The 18,549-nt window shown below is 43.6% G+C and overlaps 2 protein-coding genes across 3 annotated transcripts in view; one reads left to right on the top strand and one right to left on the bottom strand.

The window, feature by feature from the left end:
• The first annotated feature begins 1,927 nt into the window (after positions 1-1,927).
• LOC109881766 (mitochondrial import receptor subunit TOM40 homolog) lies at positions 1,928-6,761 on the top strand. 2 transcript variants are annotated; one of them, XM_031787102.1, is made up of 10 exons: positions 1,928-2,054; positions 2,569-2,780; positions 3,393-3,460; positions 3,676-3,768; positions 3,884-3,985; positions 5,043-5,148; positions 5,395-5,517; positions 5,616-5,692; positions 5,973-6,075; positions 6,231-6,761. In XM_031787102.1, exons 2-10 carry the CDS (start codon positions 2,570-2,572, stop codon positions 6,368-6,370), a joined length of 1,023 nt encoding a protein of 340 aa, XP_031642962.1. In that variant the 5' UTR covers positions 1,928-2,054; position 2,569; the 3' UTR covers positions 6,371-6,761. The 2 variants fall into 2 exon arrangements, with proteins under 2 accessions (XP_031642962.1, XP_031642963.1); XM_031787103.1 differs by having other exon boundaries at positions 2,051-2,268; positions 6,231-6,714.
• Positions 6,762-6,851: 90 nt separating this feature from the next.
• LOC109881763 (B-cell lymphoma 3 protein homolog) overlaps positions 6,852-18,549 on the bottom strand; it is a 28,863-nt gene continuing 17,165 nt past the window's right edge. Inside the window, exons 4-9 of the mRNA XM_020473878.2 lie at positions 12,324-12,525; positions 8,974-9,062; positions 8,708-8,785; positions 8,306-8,473; positions 7,811-7,916; positions 6,852-7,732 (exon numbers count right to left, since the gene is read on the bottom strand). Of these exons, the coding sequence (XP_020329467.1) occupies positions 7,245-7,732; positions 7,811-7,916; positions 8,306-8,473; positions 8,708-8,785; positions 8,974-9,062; positions 12,324-12,525 (1,131 nt within the window). The 3' untranslated portion in view covers positions 6,852-7,244. The remainder of the gene's footprint in view (positions 7,733-7,810; positions 7,917-8,305; positions 8,474-8,707; positions 8,786-8,973; positions 9,063-12,323; positions 12,526-18,549) is intronic.

The raw sequence follows: 18,549 nt of genomic DNA on the forward strand, positions 1-18,549 counted from the left end.
CCTGTGTCTTAAGTTTTCATGTGTATTGGTTCATCACACTGAACGTTATGTGCATGTATTTTTGACAAGTTACATTGTATCAGTGGTCAGCTAACATTGTGGGAAGTATGCATAACCCATTTGGCGTAGGCCTGTCATGAAACTAGCTATATGTATGCATTCAATTTGCTAGGTCAGATTTGGTGTTAATGATAAATCGGGAAAACGTTTTAAGATACCATAATATACAGTACCAGTCAAGGTCGGACACCTACTCACCTTTTCTACATTGTAGAATAATAGTGAAGACAACTATGAAGTAACACAGAATCATGTAGTAACCAGAAAAGTGTTAAACAAAGCTAAATATATTTTAGATTCTTCAAAGTAGCCACCCTTTGCCTTGACTGCTTTGTACACTCTTGGCATTCTCTCAACCAGCTTAATGAGGTAGTCTTGAAGGAGTTCCCACATATGCTGATCACTTGTTGGCTGCTTTTCCTTCACTCTGCGGTCAATCTCATCCCAAATAATTTCAATTGGGTTGAGGTCAGGTGATTGTGGAGGCTAGGTCATCTGATGCAGCACTCCATCACTTTTCTTCTTGGTCAAATAGCCCTTACACAGCCTGGAGGTGTGTGGTCATTCTCCTGTTGAAAAACAAATTGTAGTCCTAAGCGCAAATCAGATGTGATGGCGTATAGCTGCAGAATGCTGTGGTAGCCATGCTGGTTAACTGTGCCTTGAATTTTAAATCATTGTCACCCGCAAAGCACCATCACACCACCACCATGCTTCACTGTGAGAACCACACATGCGGATATCAACCGTTCTTACAAAGACACTGGTTGGAACCAAAAATCGCAAATCAGACCAAAGGACGGATTTCCACTGGTCTAATGTCCATTGCTCGTATTTCTTGGCCCAAGCAAGTCTCTATTATTGGTGTCCTTAAGTGGTTTCTTTGCAACAATTTGTCCATGAAGGCCTGATTTGCACAGTCCACTCTAAGCAGTTAATGTCTTTAATTTATTTGGGCTGCAATCTGAGGTGCAGTTCATTTCTGATTTCTGAGGCTGGTAACTAACAAATTTTATCCTCTGCAGCGGATGTAACTCTCGGTCTTCCTTTCCTGTGGCGATCCTCAGAGACAGTTTCATCATAGTGCTTGATGGGTTTTGCGATTGCACTTGAAGAAACAATGGACTATCGTTTCTCTTTGCTTATTTGAACTGCTCTGCCATTATATGGACTTGGTCTTTTACCAAATAGGGCACTTCTGTATACCACCTCTACCTTGTCACAACACAACTGATTGGCTCAAATGCATTAAGAAGGAAAGAAATTCCACTAATCAACTTTCAAAGGCACGCCTGTTAATTGAAATGCATTCCAGGTGTCTACCTCAAGAAGCTGGTTGAGAGAATGCCAAATGTGTATTAAAGCTGTCAAGGCAAATGGTGGCTACTTTGAAGAATCTCAAAAATAAAATATATTTTGATTTAACACTGTTACTACATGATTCCATATTTGTTCATTCATATTTTTGATGTCTTCACTATTCTACAATGTAGAAAATAAAACCCTGGAATGAGTAGGTGTCCAAACTTTTGCCTGGTCCTGTACATGCTACATGTAGATTACCCTTGGAATGTCTTACCTCGTGGGATTGAATGACGCAACCGATTGGAAGGCGCAAAATACGCCTTTTAATGTCGTATTCAGGTGCTAATCAGAAGTAGGAAACTCGTAAATGTTGGACTTGCTAAATGGCTGTAGTTATACACGTGTTGCATTCAACCCATACCTCTGTGGTTCAACGATTTAGTGTTTAACTAGATAGCAACTCAGTCATTTCAGAGTTCTGACTAGGTTATCAACCCAGCACATCACGCAATATTTAGGGGATTCCTAGTAGTTGGATATGCTGGCCAATGGTAGTTGATTTTGTAGGTACACTACCCAATCCATGTGGTTTTTGGGTGCGGTGGGCGGGCCTAAATGTGCACCGGAAAGTTGTGGAATTTTGCCGGTGCGTAGCTTGAATTACCGCTGAACACGCACGAACAGTCAACGTGAGTAGCTCGCTAACACATTTGAAGGATAGTTGCATGAAACGGTCAACTGTAAAACATGTCTTTATTACAGAAAGTTGATGGTGTTACAGTTTTGTCTGAGGCATGTGCAGTGCTGCAATTGTTATCGCTAGGAACATTAGCAAGCTAACTTTAGCTCAATCAGTGACTGTCAGTCAAGTCGACCAGATCTCAGAGCATTTCGTAATTTTCTGTACGTAAATCCGAGACACTTCATTAAGAATGATACAGTATCTTACGTTTGGTATGGTTGCATAAGACAGATGGTTACTTGAGGCCAAAAAGAAAGGCCACTGTGGTTGGTATGGGTGGGCATATGCTATCCAGCTAACGTTACGTTTATGGCTTAAATACCCTTTGGCCTTGACCTAGCTGTGCTAGTCTTTGTCCCAGTTAATGCATAGAGTTGGTTAACTAGCCACTAGCTAGTAACTATTTACATAACATCAAGTATCTCATCCCATCTCTCTCGTTGTCTCTCATTCTGCTTCAGCATGGGCAGTGTGTTGGCTGCCAGCTCCCCCGCTCCCCCCCCTGCCCCAGGCAGTGGTGTTGTCCAGGGGGCCCCTGGGTTGGTGTCAGTCCCTCCAGGGTTCTCCATGCCCTCCGTCCCTCCCCCCTCTTTCCCCGGACAGCCAGCAGGTGAGACGGGGAGCCCCCTCCCCAACCCTGGTACCTATGAGGAGTGTCATCGCAAGTGCAAAGGTAAGGATCTTTGTCATGCGGTATGTCATCAGAGTTGTACAGGTGCATCCTTCCTGTTCGAATAGGCCGGGCAATGACATGGCAGATTTTCTGCTCTATCGTTTGAGAGGTGTGTTTTTCCTCAGAATCCCAAAAATGTTGGTCCCATATTTTAGATTGTGTTTGCATTGAACAGTTTCTGTTCTGACCATAGACTTGGACTACTCTAGTGCCCAAAAGCCAGTTTTAGCAAGGGCAGCACCATTGAAGACTAAAACCATTTTGAAATCAACTGGGTGGGACTTGCTATTTGTAAAAGAAGGATCACATAATTCCTTCCAGGTCATCAGGAGGGATTAGCCAATGAATTATACATGTGAGCAAACATTCCTTAACTGCAGGTGTCAGTATATCGCCAACCTTTCTTTTATACCTGTTCAAATAACTCACTCCATGTGGCAGATTGCACCCTTTCAGTTTGTTTACCAACTCAGAGTTAGTAGAATATGAAAATTAACTACTTCCAAATGGAGTTGGCCTCAATGGCGGCGACTTTGCGCTCACAGATGCCATAATGGGACCGATACAAAGTTGGGTCCTCTAACTATCTCTGTGGTTCTAATGCCATTTCAGAGGTGTTCCCCATCCAGATGGAAGGAGTGCGACTGGTGGTCAATAAGGGCCTGAGTAATCACTTCCAGGTCAGTTGTGGAGCTAGAGGAATATATATTCTAGATGCAGCCAGTAAGTTAAAGCCAGTGTTATTATGCATTCTGTTGCAGCTATTATAAAATGAAAAGGAACGATCTAACCCTCAAGGCTATAAAGCTCAAGGTGGTGATTGTCCTATTTCATATGGATCAGAATACTCTATTGTTTGCCACTTTATTGGATGTCTGCTGTATCTGTTCTACAGGTCAGTCATACAGTTACTCTCAGCACCTTGGCTGAATCTGGCTACCGGTTTGGTGCCACCTACGTGGGCACTCAACAGACAGGACCTGCTGAGGTAAACTAACTGTCACTTGTCTGGTCTGGAAATCGTCTCTCAGCCACTTTACCCTCATATTATTATACCCTAATAATATTGTTGTTTCATGTGTTGAACCCCCCCCCCCCCCCAGTCCTTCCCAGTCATGGTGGGAGACATGGACAACACCGCCAGTCTGAACGCCCAGGTTATCCACCAGCTCACCAGTGCCGTGCGCTCCAAAATAGCCATCCAGGTACGTCAATGTGAAGGCCACACCAGGATCAGGAAGTTTATGTACACTACTATTCAAAAGTTTGGGGTCACTTAGAAATGCAAATGTTTTGTCCCTTAAAATAACATGAAATTGATCAGAAATACATTGTAGACATTGTTAATGTTGTAAATGACTTGTAGCTGGAAGCAGCTGATATTTAAAAAAAATTATGGAATATCTACATAGGCGTACAGAGGCCCATTATCAGCAACCGACACATTGTTAGCTAATCCAAGTTTATCATTTTAAAAGGCTAATTGATCATTAGAAAACCCTTTTGCAGTTGTTAGCACTGAGCAAGAGGACAAGTACATTAGTGTCTAGTTTGAGAAACAGACAAGCCTCACAAGTCCTCAACTGGCAGCTTCATTAAATTGTACCCGCAAATAGACACTAGTGTACTTGTCCTCTTGCTCAGTTGTGCACTAGGGCCTCTCACTCTTTCTATTCTGGTTAGAGACAGTTTGTGAGAGTAGTACACAACATTGTACGAGATCTTCAGTTTCTTGGCAATTTCTCACATGGAATAGCCTTAGGTTCTCAGAACAAGAATACATGGACGAGTTTCAGAAGAAAGTGCTTTATTTCTAGCCATTTTAAGCCTGTAATCGAAGCCACAAATGCTAATGCTCCAGATACTCAACTAGTCTAAAGGCCAGTTTTATTGCATCTTTAATCAGGACAAGTTTTCAGCTGTGCTAACATAATTGGAAAGCATTTTAAAATGATAAACATGGATTAGCTAACACAACGTGCCATTGGAACACAGGAGTGATGGTTGCTCATAATTGGTCTCTATACGCCTACGTAGATATTCCATTAAATATCAGCTATTTCCAGCTACACTAGTCATTTACAACATTAACAATGTCTACACTGTATTTCTGATCAATTTTATGTTATTTTCATGGACAATTATTTATTTTAAAAAACAAGGACATTTCTAAGTGACCCCGAACTTTTGAACGGTAGTATATATTCAACTTACTGTTTATTAATCTGTGTATTTCCAATAATGTGTTTGTTATTTCAACAGACTCAGCAGCACAAGTTTGTGAACTGGCAGTGTGACCTGGAGTACCGCGGTGACGACTTCACTTCTGCTGTTACCCTGGGCAACCCAGACGTCCTCCTCGGCTCTGGTAGGATTGTTTTCTCATCATCAAAGATTTCACTGGTGGTCCATGATGCTGCAAAACGACCCATCTCTCCTACAAGCACATTTGTGTGGAAGCTTCATCACTTACAGCAATAATGTTCTTGTTAACCAGCCTTTTGATCACACTTTTGATGGCCTCTGTCTACAGAGTGAACAGGCTGGTTATTATTCAGACATGAGTCCTTTTATTCTTGTGCTCTACTGTAACGTCTGATGTTGCTGTCCTCAGGTATTATCGTGGCTCACTACCTCCAGTCCATCAGTCCAGCCCTGGCATTTGGAGGAGAGCTGGTTTACCACCGGAGGCCTGGAGAGGAGGGAGCAGTCACCTCCCTAATGGGCAGATACACAGGTGAGACCCACTCTGACCTGCATTACCTTCTGTTAGAGCCAGGAGTTTTTTACTGGTCAGGTCACTGAGATTGATTATTCTTCTTGTTTTTCCTCCAGGCAATAATTATGTTGCCACATTGACTCTAGGGGGTGCTGGTGCTCATGCAACATACTACCACAGAGCCAATGACCAGGTACCCAAACGAAGCTATCACCTCTACCTTGCCCCCAGTCTAGACCACAAAACTCCTCAAGCTTTAGTGTGGATCACTGTGCAAAATAGTTGGGAATCCACTGGTAGCCTACCATCTCTCGACCATGACTATAGGCACAGTACCATCCCTCTCCTATGAGTTGTGCTTAGTGGAAAGTTTGACCATGGAGGTGTTAGCCCAATGAAATACTTGAGGCTATGTAGCACCACAGTGCTAGGTCTGTTTGTGAGACCATCTTGTTGTCGTTCTACCAACGCAGCTGCAGCTGGGGGTGGAGTTTGAGGGCAGCATGCGGACGCAGGAGACCGCAGTATCGTTTGGGTACCAGCTGGACCTCCCTAAAGCCAACCTGCTCTTTAAAGGTAAGCTGTCTGTCCCTCGACAGCACAGCTATTCAGTCAGACCTCTAGGATTAATTGATCCATTTAATGTCATAGATTGGCCAGAGTTTATCCACCTGCTGTCCCAGGTCTGAATTATTTCCTGATCAGTCCCTCCCCTCCATCCCTGTCTCCAGGTTCGGTAGACAGTAACTGGGTGGTGGGGGCGGTCCTGGAGAAGAAGCTGCTGCCCCTGCCTCTCTCCTTGGCCCTGGGAGCCTTCCTTAACCAAAAGAAGAACACGTTCCAGTGTGGCTTCAACGTCACCGTTGGCTAGATCTCCAGCCGCCTCCGACACACTGGGTTGTGCTTGGACCAGCACTTGTCATGTATGTATCTACTGGATTCAGAGACTCTCCTATACTGTGAATTGTGGGGCAGAGAGTTACTCTATACCAAGGAGCCAGGCCTACATATTGTAGCACAAGTGTATTTCCTTACAGTCAATACATTATTTAGGAATGGGAAAAAGCTATATTTTTACCAAATTTCAGAAGCATTTTGAATACATTATCTTGGTCCTAGAATCATGAAATGTTCAGAGTACACTGAGTGCAGTTACTGCTTTTGATACATGTAACAAACATTGGCAGAAATGGAGTTGAGGTTTTCACCAGACCGTGATGAAATGTATTTAGAATCATAAATAAACTACTTTTGTATTTTTGGCTTTTGATGACGTTAACGACCATTAAGGTTGTGCATGTGTCCGTGTGGTGCTATGCATGAGAACAAATAGCAGTGCATAGGAAAATAACTTAATGTAGAAAAATATTTATTCTTGGACTTATCAATTATTCAAAGTAAACAACTGTGAGCCTGAAAAATGAGTTTCAAGTAAGGTAGCAACATTCAAGACCTGGTGGAGCTCCAGTTTCCACACAGCCCATCACACACACACACGGTGATAACAGTTCTGAATGCAGTATATTCAGGAAACTGCAATAACGTTCATTCTTCCAGTGTAGGTTTCATTGCATTAGTCCCTTTACAAATCCATATGCATCCAGCTGAGCGCTAGAGGAACATAATCATACCAGCATAAGCTCTATAGTCCAACAGTAGTAAATAAACTGTTCCTCGTTTTAATCTCAAGTCCTTCTGGCCACCAACCAATAATTCAGCAGGGACACTGAAAGCGCACCTCTTTGTCAACCGTTACCTTTGCCCATGCTGACGCTCGTGATGGAGACATCTGATTGGTCACTGGAGGGCCGGGATTGGCCAGGGGTCATTTGGGAGGCAGTGGCTGGGTAAGAGATGTTTGTGTGGAGGAGGATAAAGGGAGGCTCTGGATAAAGAGGTCTCTGGACTCCAGGGGAGTAGTAGGCTAGTAAATGTCCTATTTGAGCATCAGTGATGGGGGACTGGTGGTGCACTGCTGGAGGGTAGCTGTAGGTCCTTCTCTGGGTCAGGCTGATGTCCACTGCAGTCATCCTGTCGGAGTCGAGCCTCACCGGCAGCTGCTCGCTCTCCTGGATCTTCATTGGAGACTGGCGGCCTGACAGGCTCTCTGCTGATTGGCTGTGAGGAGAGGGAGTGGGAGGTGCCCTGGGGGAATGGGATGCGCTGTGGTGAAGAGGCGAAACTGTGGGAGTGGCCATTGGTGAAAGACCTAGGCTGGGAGATGGGGGGGAACCTGGGGACAGAGGGGTGTAATGAGTTTACTGTGTGCCCGAATGCATGATGCACATAAGTGTACTCGTCTCACCATTACCTCTGTTCTGTGAGTGGGGTGTGCTCCTGTGTGGTGAGGCTGGTATACACTGCTGAGCTTTGGGCTGCTGGTTTCTGGAGCCCTTCCCTCGTAGTACATCTGTTACCTGAGGACAGAGATCTAAAGGGTTAGGTTACCTGAGAGGACACACATTAACAGGCCTGCAATGACAACTAGTGAGTTCACTGCATCTGTGGGGCCTGCTACTGAGTGATAGCATTCCTTAGATTATTTGTGTGTTTTATTGTTGGTATGATTTGTCATTGTCAGTTTTTGTTACTTTGCCGCTGATAAGACATTTATTAGGTACAGCCACTAGAGGGAAGCACCCACAAGGATTAGTTCAGTCCTATGTCCACACTATTGTTAATTTAACCTACTAACCTCAGTTTTTATTCTCCTACACATCCGTAAAGCTATTGATTAGCGTGAAACGGAGGAGAGAAAAAAAAGACCCTCTTCCATAGATCCAGTGTTAATTTTCTCCCTCCTCACCATCTTGTTCTTGGCCACCATCGCGGGGGTGTCATTGTGGTAGTTCTTCACACTGCTGTCGGCTCTGTTCTTCAGTAGCAGCCTGGCGGTGTCTACCTGGCCTCGCCCACAGGCACTGTGCAGGGCCGTGTTCCCACTGTACGACTGGCCATTCACATTACAGTCATTCTGAGGGGGCAGGGAGATTGATGAGAAGATATAAGCGGTAAAAATAAGTAACATGGTCAGTCTTTGACGATGTGTAACTAGACAGTCACTTAATGTTTTTCTTGCAAATAATTTTCCCAGAATGAAAATAGAAACCTAAAAAGGGGAACAGGGGAGAACCTACAGACTATTTTAAATATAGATGAGCTGACTTCAGTAGAACAGCTGAGTCACATACAACACACGTAGACTTACCTCTATGAGGAAGTGCACCATGTCCATATTGTGGTTCTCTACTGCTTGTATGAGAGGACTGTGGCCACTCTTGATGTCCTGCTTAGAGAGAGAAGAATGGGGACTCTGTAAAGTGGAACTGGAATTCATCTAATGAGTATTACCTGGTATTGAGTAATTGGATGATGCAGTAGGTTCAGTATGCCAGAATAACTCAAAGCCCATTTGAAATGGCCCAGCATTAAGGGGAGAGATGGAGAGTTAGGTGGGGGAGGAAGGTGACTGACCATAGCATTGATGTCCGCCCCAGCATCCAGCAGCATTCTGACCAGCTCCCTGTCTCCACCCTGTACAGCTAGGTGGAGAGGGGTGAGGCCTGGAGAGAGGGGGGAACAATAAGCAGTTAAGAGAATCACACGCACACACGCTCCAGAGCCCATGTGTATTCTAGGGGCTTTCTGCTGTTTTGAGTACAAGGCAAACCATGCTGTGCCCAGACTTGTCACACAGACCACCACAGCAGGAAATGCCCTCTTCCCCTCTGCCTCACACACCCACCACGGGACCCACAGCCTGAGTCAAACAGGGGAATGTGAGAATCAATAATACCAGTAGATTAAGCTCTAATCATATCAAATGGGTAGGTCACTTTCAGTGCAATTCGATTCAACTTACACAACTTAAGTCAGTCAAGCAACCATTTGAAATGTGTGCTACATAACGTTAGTATCTGTGTCGCAACTCAAATATTCCCACATGAATATGGGAATTCCCATACATTAGTCATAAATGTTGTAAACATTGTGGGGGGGTTACTGGCTTTATTTGGGGTAGTAGTATACATCTCACCGTTGCCACTTGTTGTAGACCCCCTTCAGCCCCCAGCTGTGCCCTGGACACCATGTGACTTGATTGCCCCCCCCCATCTATCTTCAGAGTTCGTACTGTTAGTTGACCTAAACTGGGATATGCTTAACACCCCGGCCGTCCTACAATCTAAGCTAGATGTCCTCAATCTCACCCAAATTATCAAGGTACCTACCAGGTACAACCCAAAATCTGTAACCATGGGCACCCTCAGACCTCATCCTGACCAACCTGCCCTCCAAATACACCTCTGCTGTCTTCAACCAGGATCTCAGCGATCACTGCCTCATTGCCGGCGTGCATAATGGGTCCGTGGTCAAACAACCACCCCTCATCACTGTCAAACGTTCCCTAAAACACACCGAGCAGGCCTTTTTAACCGACCTGGCCCGGGTATCCTGGAAGGATATTGACCTCATCCCGTTAGTAGAGGATGCCTGGTTGCTATTCAAAAGTGCTTTCCTCTCCATCTTAAATAAGCATGCCCCATTCAAAAAAAATGTAGAACTAAGAACCTATATAGCCCTTGGTTTACCCCAGACTTGACTGCCCTTGACCAGCACAAAAACATCCTGTGGCGTTCTGCATTAGCATCGAATAGCCCCCGCGATATGCAACTCTTCAGGGAAGTCAGAAACCAATATTCTGTCAGTTAGGAAAGCTAAGGCTAGCTTTTTCAAACAGAAATTTGCTTCCTGTGGCACTAATTCCAGAACGTTTTGGGACACTAAAGTTCATGGAGAATAAGAGCATCTCCTCCCAGCTGCCCACTGCACTGAGGCTAGGAAACACTGTCACCACCGATAAATCTCATAATTTCAATAAGCAATTATCCACGGCTGGCCATGCTTTCCCTCTGGCTACTCCTACCCTGGCCAACACCTCAGCACCCCCTGCAGATCTCTTTCGTATCGTCTGAGATCCCCAAAGATTGGAAAGCTGCCTCGGTCATCCCCCACACCTTAGACCCAAACTGTTAGACCTATAGCCATCCTGCCCTGTCTTTCTAAAATCTTTGAAAGCCAAGTTAATAAACAGATCACAGACCATTTCGAAACCCACTGTACCTTCTCCACTATGCAATCTGGTTTCCGAGCTGGTCATGGGTGCACCTCAGCCACACTCAAGGTCCTAAACGATATCATAACCGCCAGCAATAAGACAGTACTGTGCAACCGTCTTCGTCGACCTGGTCAAGGCTTTCGACTCTGTCAATCACCGCATTCTTATCGGCAGACTCAATAGCCTTGGCTTCTCAAATGACTGCCTCGCCTGGTTCACCAAACTATTTCTCAGAGTTCAGTGTCTCAAATCGGATGGCCTGTTGTCCGGACCTCGGGCAGTCTATGGGGGTGCCAAAGGGCTCAATTCTCAGGCTGACTCTTTTCTCTGTATACATCAATGATGTTGCTCTTGCTGCTGGTGATTCTCTGATCCAACACCATTTTGTATACATTTGGCCCTTCTTTGGACACTGTGCTAACAAACCTCCAAACAAGCTTCAACGCCATACAACACTCCTTCCGTGGCCTCCAACTGCTTTTAAATGCTAGTAAAACTAAGTGCATGCTCTTCAACCAATTGCTGCCCACACCCTCCCGCCCGACTAGCATCACTACTCTGGATGGTTCTGACCTAGAAAATGTGAACTACAAATACCTAGATGCCTGATTAGACTGTAAACTCTCCTTCCAGACTCACATTAAGCATCTCCAATCCAAAATTAAATCTAGAATCGGCCTCCTATTTTGCAACAACGCATCCTTCACTCATGCCGCCAAACATACCCTCGTAAAACTGACTATCCTACCGATCCTCGACTTCGGTGATGTCATTTACAAAATAGCCCCCAACACTCTACTCAGCAAACTGGATGTAGTCTATCTGTGCCATCTGTTTTATCACCAAAGCCCCATGTACTACCCACCACTGCGACCTCTATGCTCTCGTTGGCTGGCCCGCACTACATATCCGTTGCCAAACCTACTGGCTCCAGGTCATCTATAAGTCTTGGCTTGGTAAAGCTCCGCCTTATCTCAGCTCACTGGTCACCATAGCAACACCCACTCGTAGCACGCGCTCCAGCAGGTATATTGCACTGGTCATCCCCAATGCCAACACTTCCTTTGGCCGCCTTTCCTTCCAGTTCTCTGCTGCCAATGATCTCTGAATCAAAAATCTCAATCTGGAGTCTTATCTCCCTCTCTAACTTTAAGCATCAGCTGTCTGAGCAGGTTACCGATCACTGTACCTGTACAAAGCCAATCTGTAAATAGCACACTGACTACCTCATCCCAATATTATTACTTACCCTCTTGCACCCCAGTATCTCTACTTGCACACCTGCACATATCACTCCAGTATTAATGCTAAGTTGAAATAATTTTCGCCTCATGGCCTATTTATTGCTTACCTCCCTACATTTGCACACACTGTACATAGATTATTTTGTTATTGACTGTATGTTTGTTTGTAACCCTGTTTTTGTCACACTGCTTTGCTTTATCTTAGCCAGGTCGCAGTTGTAAATGAGAACTTGTTCTCAACTGGCCTACCTGGTTAAATAAAAGTGAAATAAATAAAGATCTATTATTGTTTTAGCCAAGTCATGTCTGGCATGACTACCACAAAGGAGCTGACTATAGCAGAAACACTGTCAATTAGGTCATATTGGAAAGTTCAGGGGAATTTTGAATTGATGAGTTCAATTTAAATGAATTCCCTGAAATGTCTCAATTTAATCGATCCCAACATAGAAGTACTAACTTACCCTCATAGTTCCTGACCTCCAGGCAAGTCAAGATGGAGGGGTGGGAAAGCACCACAGAGAGGCAGGCCTGCTGGCCGTGTTCACAGCAGAGGTGGACCGCTGTCTGACCGTTACGGTCCAGAGCCCCCGGATCAGCACCCGCACGCAGCAAAGCCCCCACCAGCTGGGCCTGATGGGTAATCACAGCCAAATGAAGAGGGGTCTGAGAAAGAGGGAGATGATTCATCTTTAGACAATCTCATTAAACAAGAACATTTGAAAACCAGGAGCCTCAAACATTGGATAAATGTTACTCAATATCTGCTGTCACCATTTATGAAAAGACTGCGCACGTACAAAGTATTGATTTATAAACTTGGCGTACACCATACATACGCATGTTTCCCTTTATAGACCCGTTCTGAAACTGCGCTTGTGAACTTACATTAAAACACCAGCTGAAAAATGTCCCATCATTCACCTTTTCTGGTGACAATAACGCCCTTATTTGCTGTATACTTTGGAAGTATTCAAATTAGGCGAGGCCGTTTTCTAAAGGCAATAGCGAACTTGATCCAATGTCTTTGGAAGGGATTGTAGAATGTTAACTTTTGCAGTGCCATTTTCTGTAGTCCTAGGCTATCTGACCGTTTATGAAAGACAACTGCAAAATTGCTGTGGACCTTCATTTATTTAAATAGGCAAGTCAGTTAACATTCTTATTTACAATGACGGCATAGCCCGTCCAAACCCTAACGACGCTGGGCCAATTGTGTGCTGCCCTATGGGACTCCCAATCACGGCCAGTTGTGATACAGCCAAGAATCGAACCAGGGTCTGTAGTGACGCCTCTAGCACCGAGATGCAGTGCCGTAAACCACTGCGCCACTCGGGACCTGTAAACAGTTTTGAATTCAATAGGACCTAATGATTTGCATTTACTTTTTCTCAAACCTATGGTACACTGCCCTCGAATTCTGAAACTATCTACTTAGTGGTAGACACACTTAAATGTAAAATATGAACTGCCTGTTCCCTTGTTAAATTCTACTGCATGTTATAAACCATGCTTACTTTGATGCATAGGGCAAAATAATATCTAATAGCCCCAAATTAAATTAGATCTACATGGTAATTTATTGTAGTCTATATGAACCCATCATGGCCAGAAAGTGAATTTATTCTGCAATGGTTATGAAAATATTTAGTGTGTATAAATGCAATAGTCTACTTGAGAAATTTGAAATTGCAGTATTAAGATGTAAGCTACAGCAGTAACCTACAACCGTCTGTTCCACAATTAATAAACTGCGATCTGGATTGGCTTGCATAGAGCAAAAATACTTGAAATAGCCTGTCGTTCTGCCCCTGCGCAAGATAGTTAACCCACTGTTCCCCGGGCGCCAAAGACGTGGATGTCTTGGACAACTGACTAGGTATCCCCCTTTCCCCTTGTAGGCCTATGCTACCTCGTGAGTATGAAACCATCACAGAGAAGGTGAGGCCTTTTTCTATGCAATGATCATGGAAATTAAAAATAATAACCCAGGATTTAGATGCCTATTTCTAATTATTTTAAAGTGCTAAGATAGATTCTCACTAAAGGCAAATTATAGAATCTTGTTATTAACCTGTTTATTATGAAGTGTGTCCACAATATCCCCTATTTGCACAAAATACTAATCTGCTTGCAATACAATACTTCAACCACTAAAAAATGTGCATAAACATGGTCTAAAGTTGAGCACATTCTCATGTCAAGCTTAGTTTTTATAAATGCACATTTTTACACATACGCACGGTTCATAAACGAGGTAAACCATTTTTTTTTTAACCAGGAGGAGGAGGATGAAGAAGAATAGTGTATTACTCCTGTTAATGGAATCGCATCTCCATCCTGTTCACAAGAGCCGATAAACGATTGGCTAGATAAGGTTGGGCATACGCCCCCAAACAAACCGGAGCTGCCCAGTCACGGCACAGAAGGCTTTCTGGCTTTATCAGCATTAGACTTCGGCAGACAAAGATAAAACGCCACACAGGATGGTAAACACACCATCAAAGTCCAAAATGCAAAACAGCTAGGAGATGGCTTCCACAAAGGTCAGGGTGAAGATACAGCCCCATATGGTTTTTCTTGTTTCAAAATTAGGTGCACCTAAAGTATTTGAAAGAACTAATGCTTTTTCGAGCCAGGTCGGATGTGGTCAATGAGGTAAAAACCTGTTTGTGTCAAGTGACCGGAACAGCCCATGTTGTGTAGGAAAGCCTGGGACCCGGCCCAGGTGATTCCAGAGACATGCCACTATGCAGGGGATTGCAGATTCCAACACAGGTTTACTGAAAGCACTTGTGCAATCTAGGATGTTCCAGAGACTATGGCCAATGATTAATTGATTCATAAAACCCGATTTGATAATGTTAACTTTGTCAGTGGTCCAATGTCCAGAGACATTCAGAAAGGGTTTAGGGAAGTCACTTGATCTGGAATCTATCATTGTTCAGTATGATTAATCTCAGTGGTCAGGATGATGTTCATTTAGTTTCACTTTGATTCAGGAAAAGCACATACTTAGTGTGTGGGGGAGGGGGGGCTATGTTCCAGTAAAGAACAACAGCAAAATACCAAAGCAGTGGCGGGAGAAAACACTGGTGAAATGCCAGTGGCCCTCACTTCCTCAGAAAACACTCCTATTTCCCTGAATCCTCAGTTACTCATGACTGATCTCACATACACTCGAGTGTTTGCCCTCCCATGAACTACCAACAGTCTAACTCAGTCATCTTGTACTTCCTAGAATGTACCGGAAGATGAAGCCGTAAAGGACGTAACCATCAACATGTCACAATACTTAATCAAAAGGCCAAATCTTTTATGATGGTCCAAAAACACTCAAGTTCATTGAGTTTAGTTCTAGCTTCCTGTAAACCATTCCAGAATGACAAACAGATAAGAGGGGCAGAGAGTGGGGAGGGAGAGAAGGGGGAGCATAGGGTAAGAAAGCCAGGGAGAGGAATAGCTGGAAGTGGTATAGAGGGGAGGCAAGGGGATAGACAGGATAAGAGGGAAAATCCCTTCCCTCTCCCCTGCTGGCTGTGTGTCCAGAGTTACATTCCAATGAAATGAGCAGATAAACCAGAAGAACAGAGGAGTGGAGGGGAGAGTTCTAGGTATGAGGAAATGCCTTGAATGGGTGTGTGTGTGCCAGACAAGGATACAAAGAACAGGAGGAGGAGGTAAAAACAATATGAGAAACTAAAGGTGTGCATTTAATCCCAAAATTTTCCCAGACATGAAATATCCAAATCCAATGTCATTAGTAACCCTTTGAAGTAATCAATCATTATTTTTCAAAGTTTTAATGGAAAAGTAGGTGAAAAGTGTGTTTTATGGTTGTGACCAGGTCATCATCACTGATAACGTTGTTCCTGTCATGATCTGTTTGCATAGGTTCAGCATATGCATTCAACAGCCTGGCTGGCAAATGGCCTGTCCATATCTGGTCCATAGTCCATATCTGACCCATTGCAATCACTCAGGACAGCATCTTTCTCATTTTGAGGGAGGACAGCATCTCTCATTTTGAGGGATAACTGTAATGTTGCATGCCTTGTCTGGGCAGTCATCTAGATCCAACATATCCAGAACTTGACTCAAAGTGAAACTAAAGAAAGAACAGAGTAGAAAGTCAGGTAGAACAAGAACTATGTATGTGTATAAGTATGTGTATACCTGGATGCACTGTGTTATCCTGCCGGTCACTATTGTTGCCGTCAACATGTTTACTCATTCTATGACCACACTGAACAAAGTTGAGTAATTGCAAATGCATATATCAATACTAGACACCTTAAAGATGGTGTACCAAAAATCTTTGTCCCATCTTTAACATACTTTACTAACCTTTTGTTTGGGAGCTTTGATACAGCCATCCTCTTCTCATGGTGTAACCAGGAAGTAAACAGCTCTGGTCATGTGACAAATTCCACATTTCATTGCTACCCTTTATTATTTCAATATTTTCTATAAATGCATTGATGTAACGTTTATAGAGCCGTATAACTGGAAATGTTTTTTATTGTGACCGATGGGATTAAATAGGTTGTTATAGTTGTGCAACTTCCCAGGAAAGACTAACAAAGGCCCTTAACATACCATGGAAGAGCTCATTCTACTAGTTATTTTGCATAATTTATGCAATAGGAGGGGTCAACTCACAATGCACTGAGATAAGATCAGAAGGAGACAGCGACTAGAGCAGAAAGGGAAAGTCCCTGATTCTACCCTCAACCTCAGCAACAACTTATGTTGAAACAGTGCAGAGCATGGGGGTGGTCATGTGACTTCTCAGAATGAGGATACTAAGTGCACATACACATGCACTCTAGAAGCCTCACACAATACACTGAATGCCACAAGCATACACACACAAAGCGGCAACAGTAGTGTTAAGGACATGGTCATTCATTTGCAATATCTGAACAGTTTCCAGGGAATTTGCATAACCTAACATGGGAGTAACATTGGCCAGAGAATTGGGAAGTGCACTAGCTAGTAGATGTCAGTGTTTGGTTAGTAGTAGTGTCAGTGTTTGGTTAGTAGTAGTGTCAGTGTTTGGTTAGTAGTAGGTGACAGTGTTTGGTTAGTAGTAGGTGACAGTGTTTGGTTAGTAGTAGGTGACAGTGTTTGGTTAGTAGTAGTGTCAGTGTTTGGTTAGTAGTAGTGTCAGTGTTTGGTTAGTAGTAGGTGTCAGTGTTTGGTTAGTAGTAGGTGTCAGTGTTTGGTTAGTAGTAGGTGACAGTGTTTGGTTAGTAGTAGGTGACAGTGTTTGGTTAGTAGTAGGTGACAGTGTTTGGTTAGTAGTAGTGACAGTGTTTGGTTAGTAGTAGTGACAGTGTGGGAGTATCAAACAGCTGTTTCATAGCACCAGTGCTGCAGCTGATCTGGTAGTCGCACAATGTGCACATGCAACTCAGTACTGATATTAACTCTGTCAAACCGTTTACTTCAGTGGTCACTTTAATTATTGTTTGGACTGCACAACACATTGAATTGCTTAGAATGGCTAGAGAACTTATTTTTTTGCTGACAAAAAAAATGTAAAGGTATTGTGCAGTGTGTTTTTAAGATGTTTATTTTGGGTTACAGACTATCCTATATAGTCATTTACTTGATTATCACTGACAAATCTAATAAACAAAAATGGTTCTCAGGCTTGGCAATAGGGTCATTTTGTTATCTAACACAGGCCTATCTGGTAGTCACATCATTGTGGCGAGCATCACGTCTCTCAGCCTGGACTGAATCTCACATGACACGAACGTATGCAGCCTGTCTGCTAGACTATACACTACAGACAGGATATCACTGTAAATGCTGGTGAGAACACACAAACTACCAATGTTATGAGCGATGTGTTGTCTGAAACCCCAGTTGTGTGTGTGTGTGTGTGTGTGTGTGTGTGTGTGTGTGAAGGGTTCAGGGTGATTTCTCTGGGGTGATTAGGCAGACTAACAAAGCTGCAGAGGGGATGTGACATTGACAGGACAAGATAGCACGCTGGAGGGGGGAAGAGGACTCATTTGAAAGTGATGGGAAAAGGCCATGGGGCATTGATGAACAGAGCACAACATATCACTTCAGAACACCCAGCCCTGAACAAAGGATACCAATCATAGCACATCCTTCCAAGCAATAGTTTTGTGCGTGTGACTTTGGCCTGCGGTAAGCACAGGTAACCAGAAACGACATTTCTTCTGATAACTGTCAGCCGAGAGGTAGGTGTCTACGGTAAAGAGGCTGGGTGAGGAGGAAATCAAGGACTTCCTCTATCACAACTTTCCTTGTTGTGATCTGAAATCTGCAGTGAGTGGCAAGTGTGTGTGTGTGTGTGTGTGTCTGTGTACTTGTTTTCCTACATTTATCAGGACCCCGATGTCCTAACAAGGTAGAAAAATAATAATTTTTCAGGTCTAGAGTTTTTTTCAAATGCTATTTTAAGCTTAGGATTTTTACACTCAAAAGTCCTGACATTTCTGAAAACACAGCTGTGTGCTCGAGCATGTACAGTGCCTTGCGAAAGTATTCGGCCCCCTTGAACTTTGCAACCTTTTGCCACATTTCAGGCTTCAAACATAAAGATATAAAACTGTATTTGTTTGTGAAGAATCAACAACAAGTGGGACACAATCATGAAGTGGAACGACATTTATTGGATATTTCAAACTTTTTTAACAAATCAAAAAC

This window comes from Oncorhynchus kisutch, linkage group LG13, assembly GCF_002021735.2.
Source record: "Oncorhynchus kisutch isolate 150728-3 linkage group LG13, Okis_V2, whole genome shotgun sequence".
In the NCBI taxonomy this organism is placed as follows: Eukaryota; Metazoa; Chordata; class Actinopteri; order Salmoniformes; family Salmonidae; genus Oncorhynchus; species Oncorhynchus kisutch.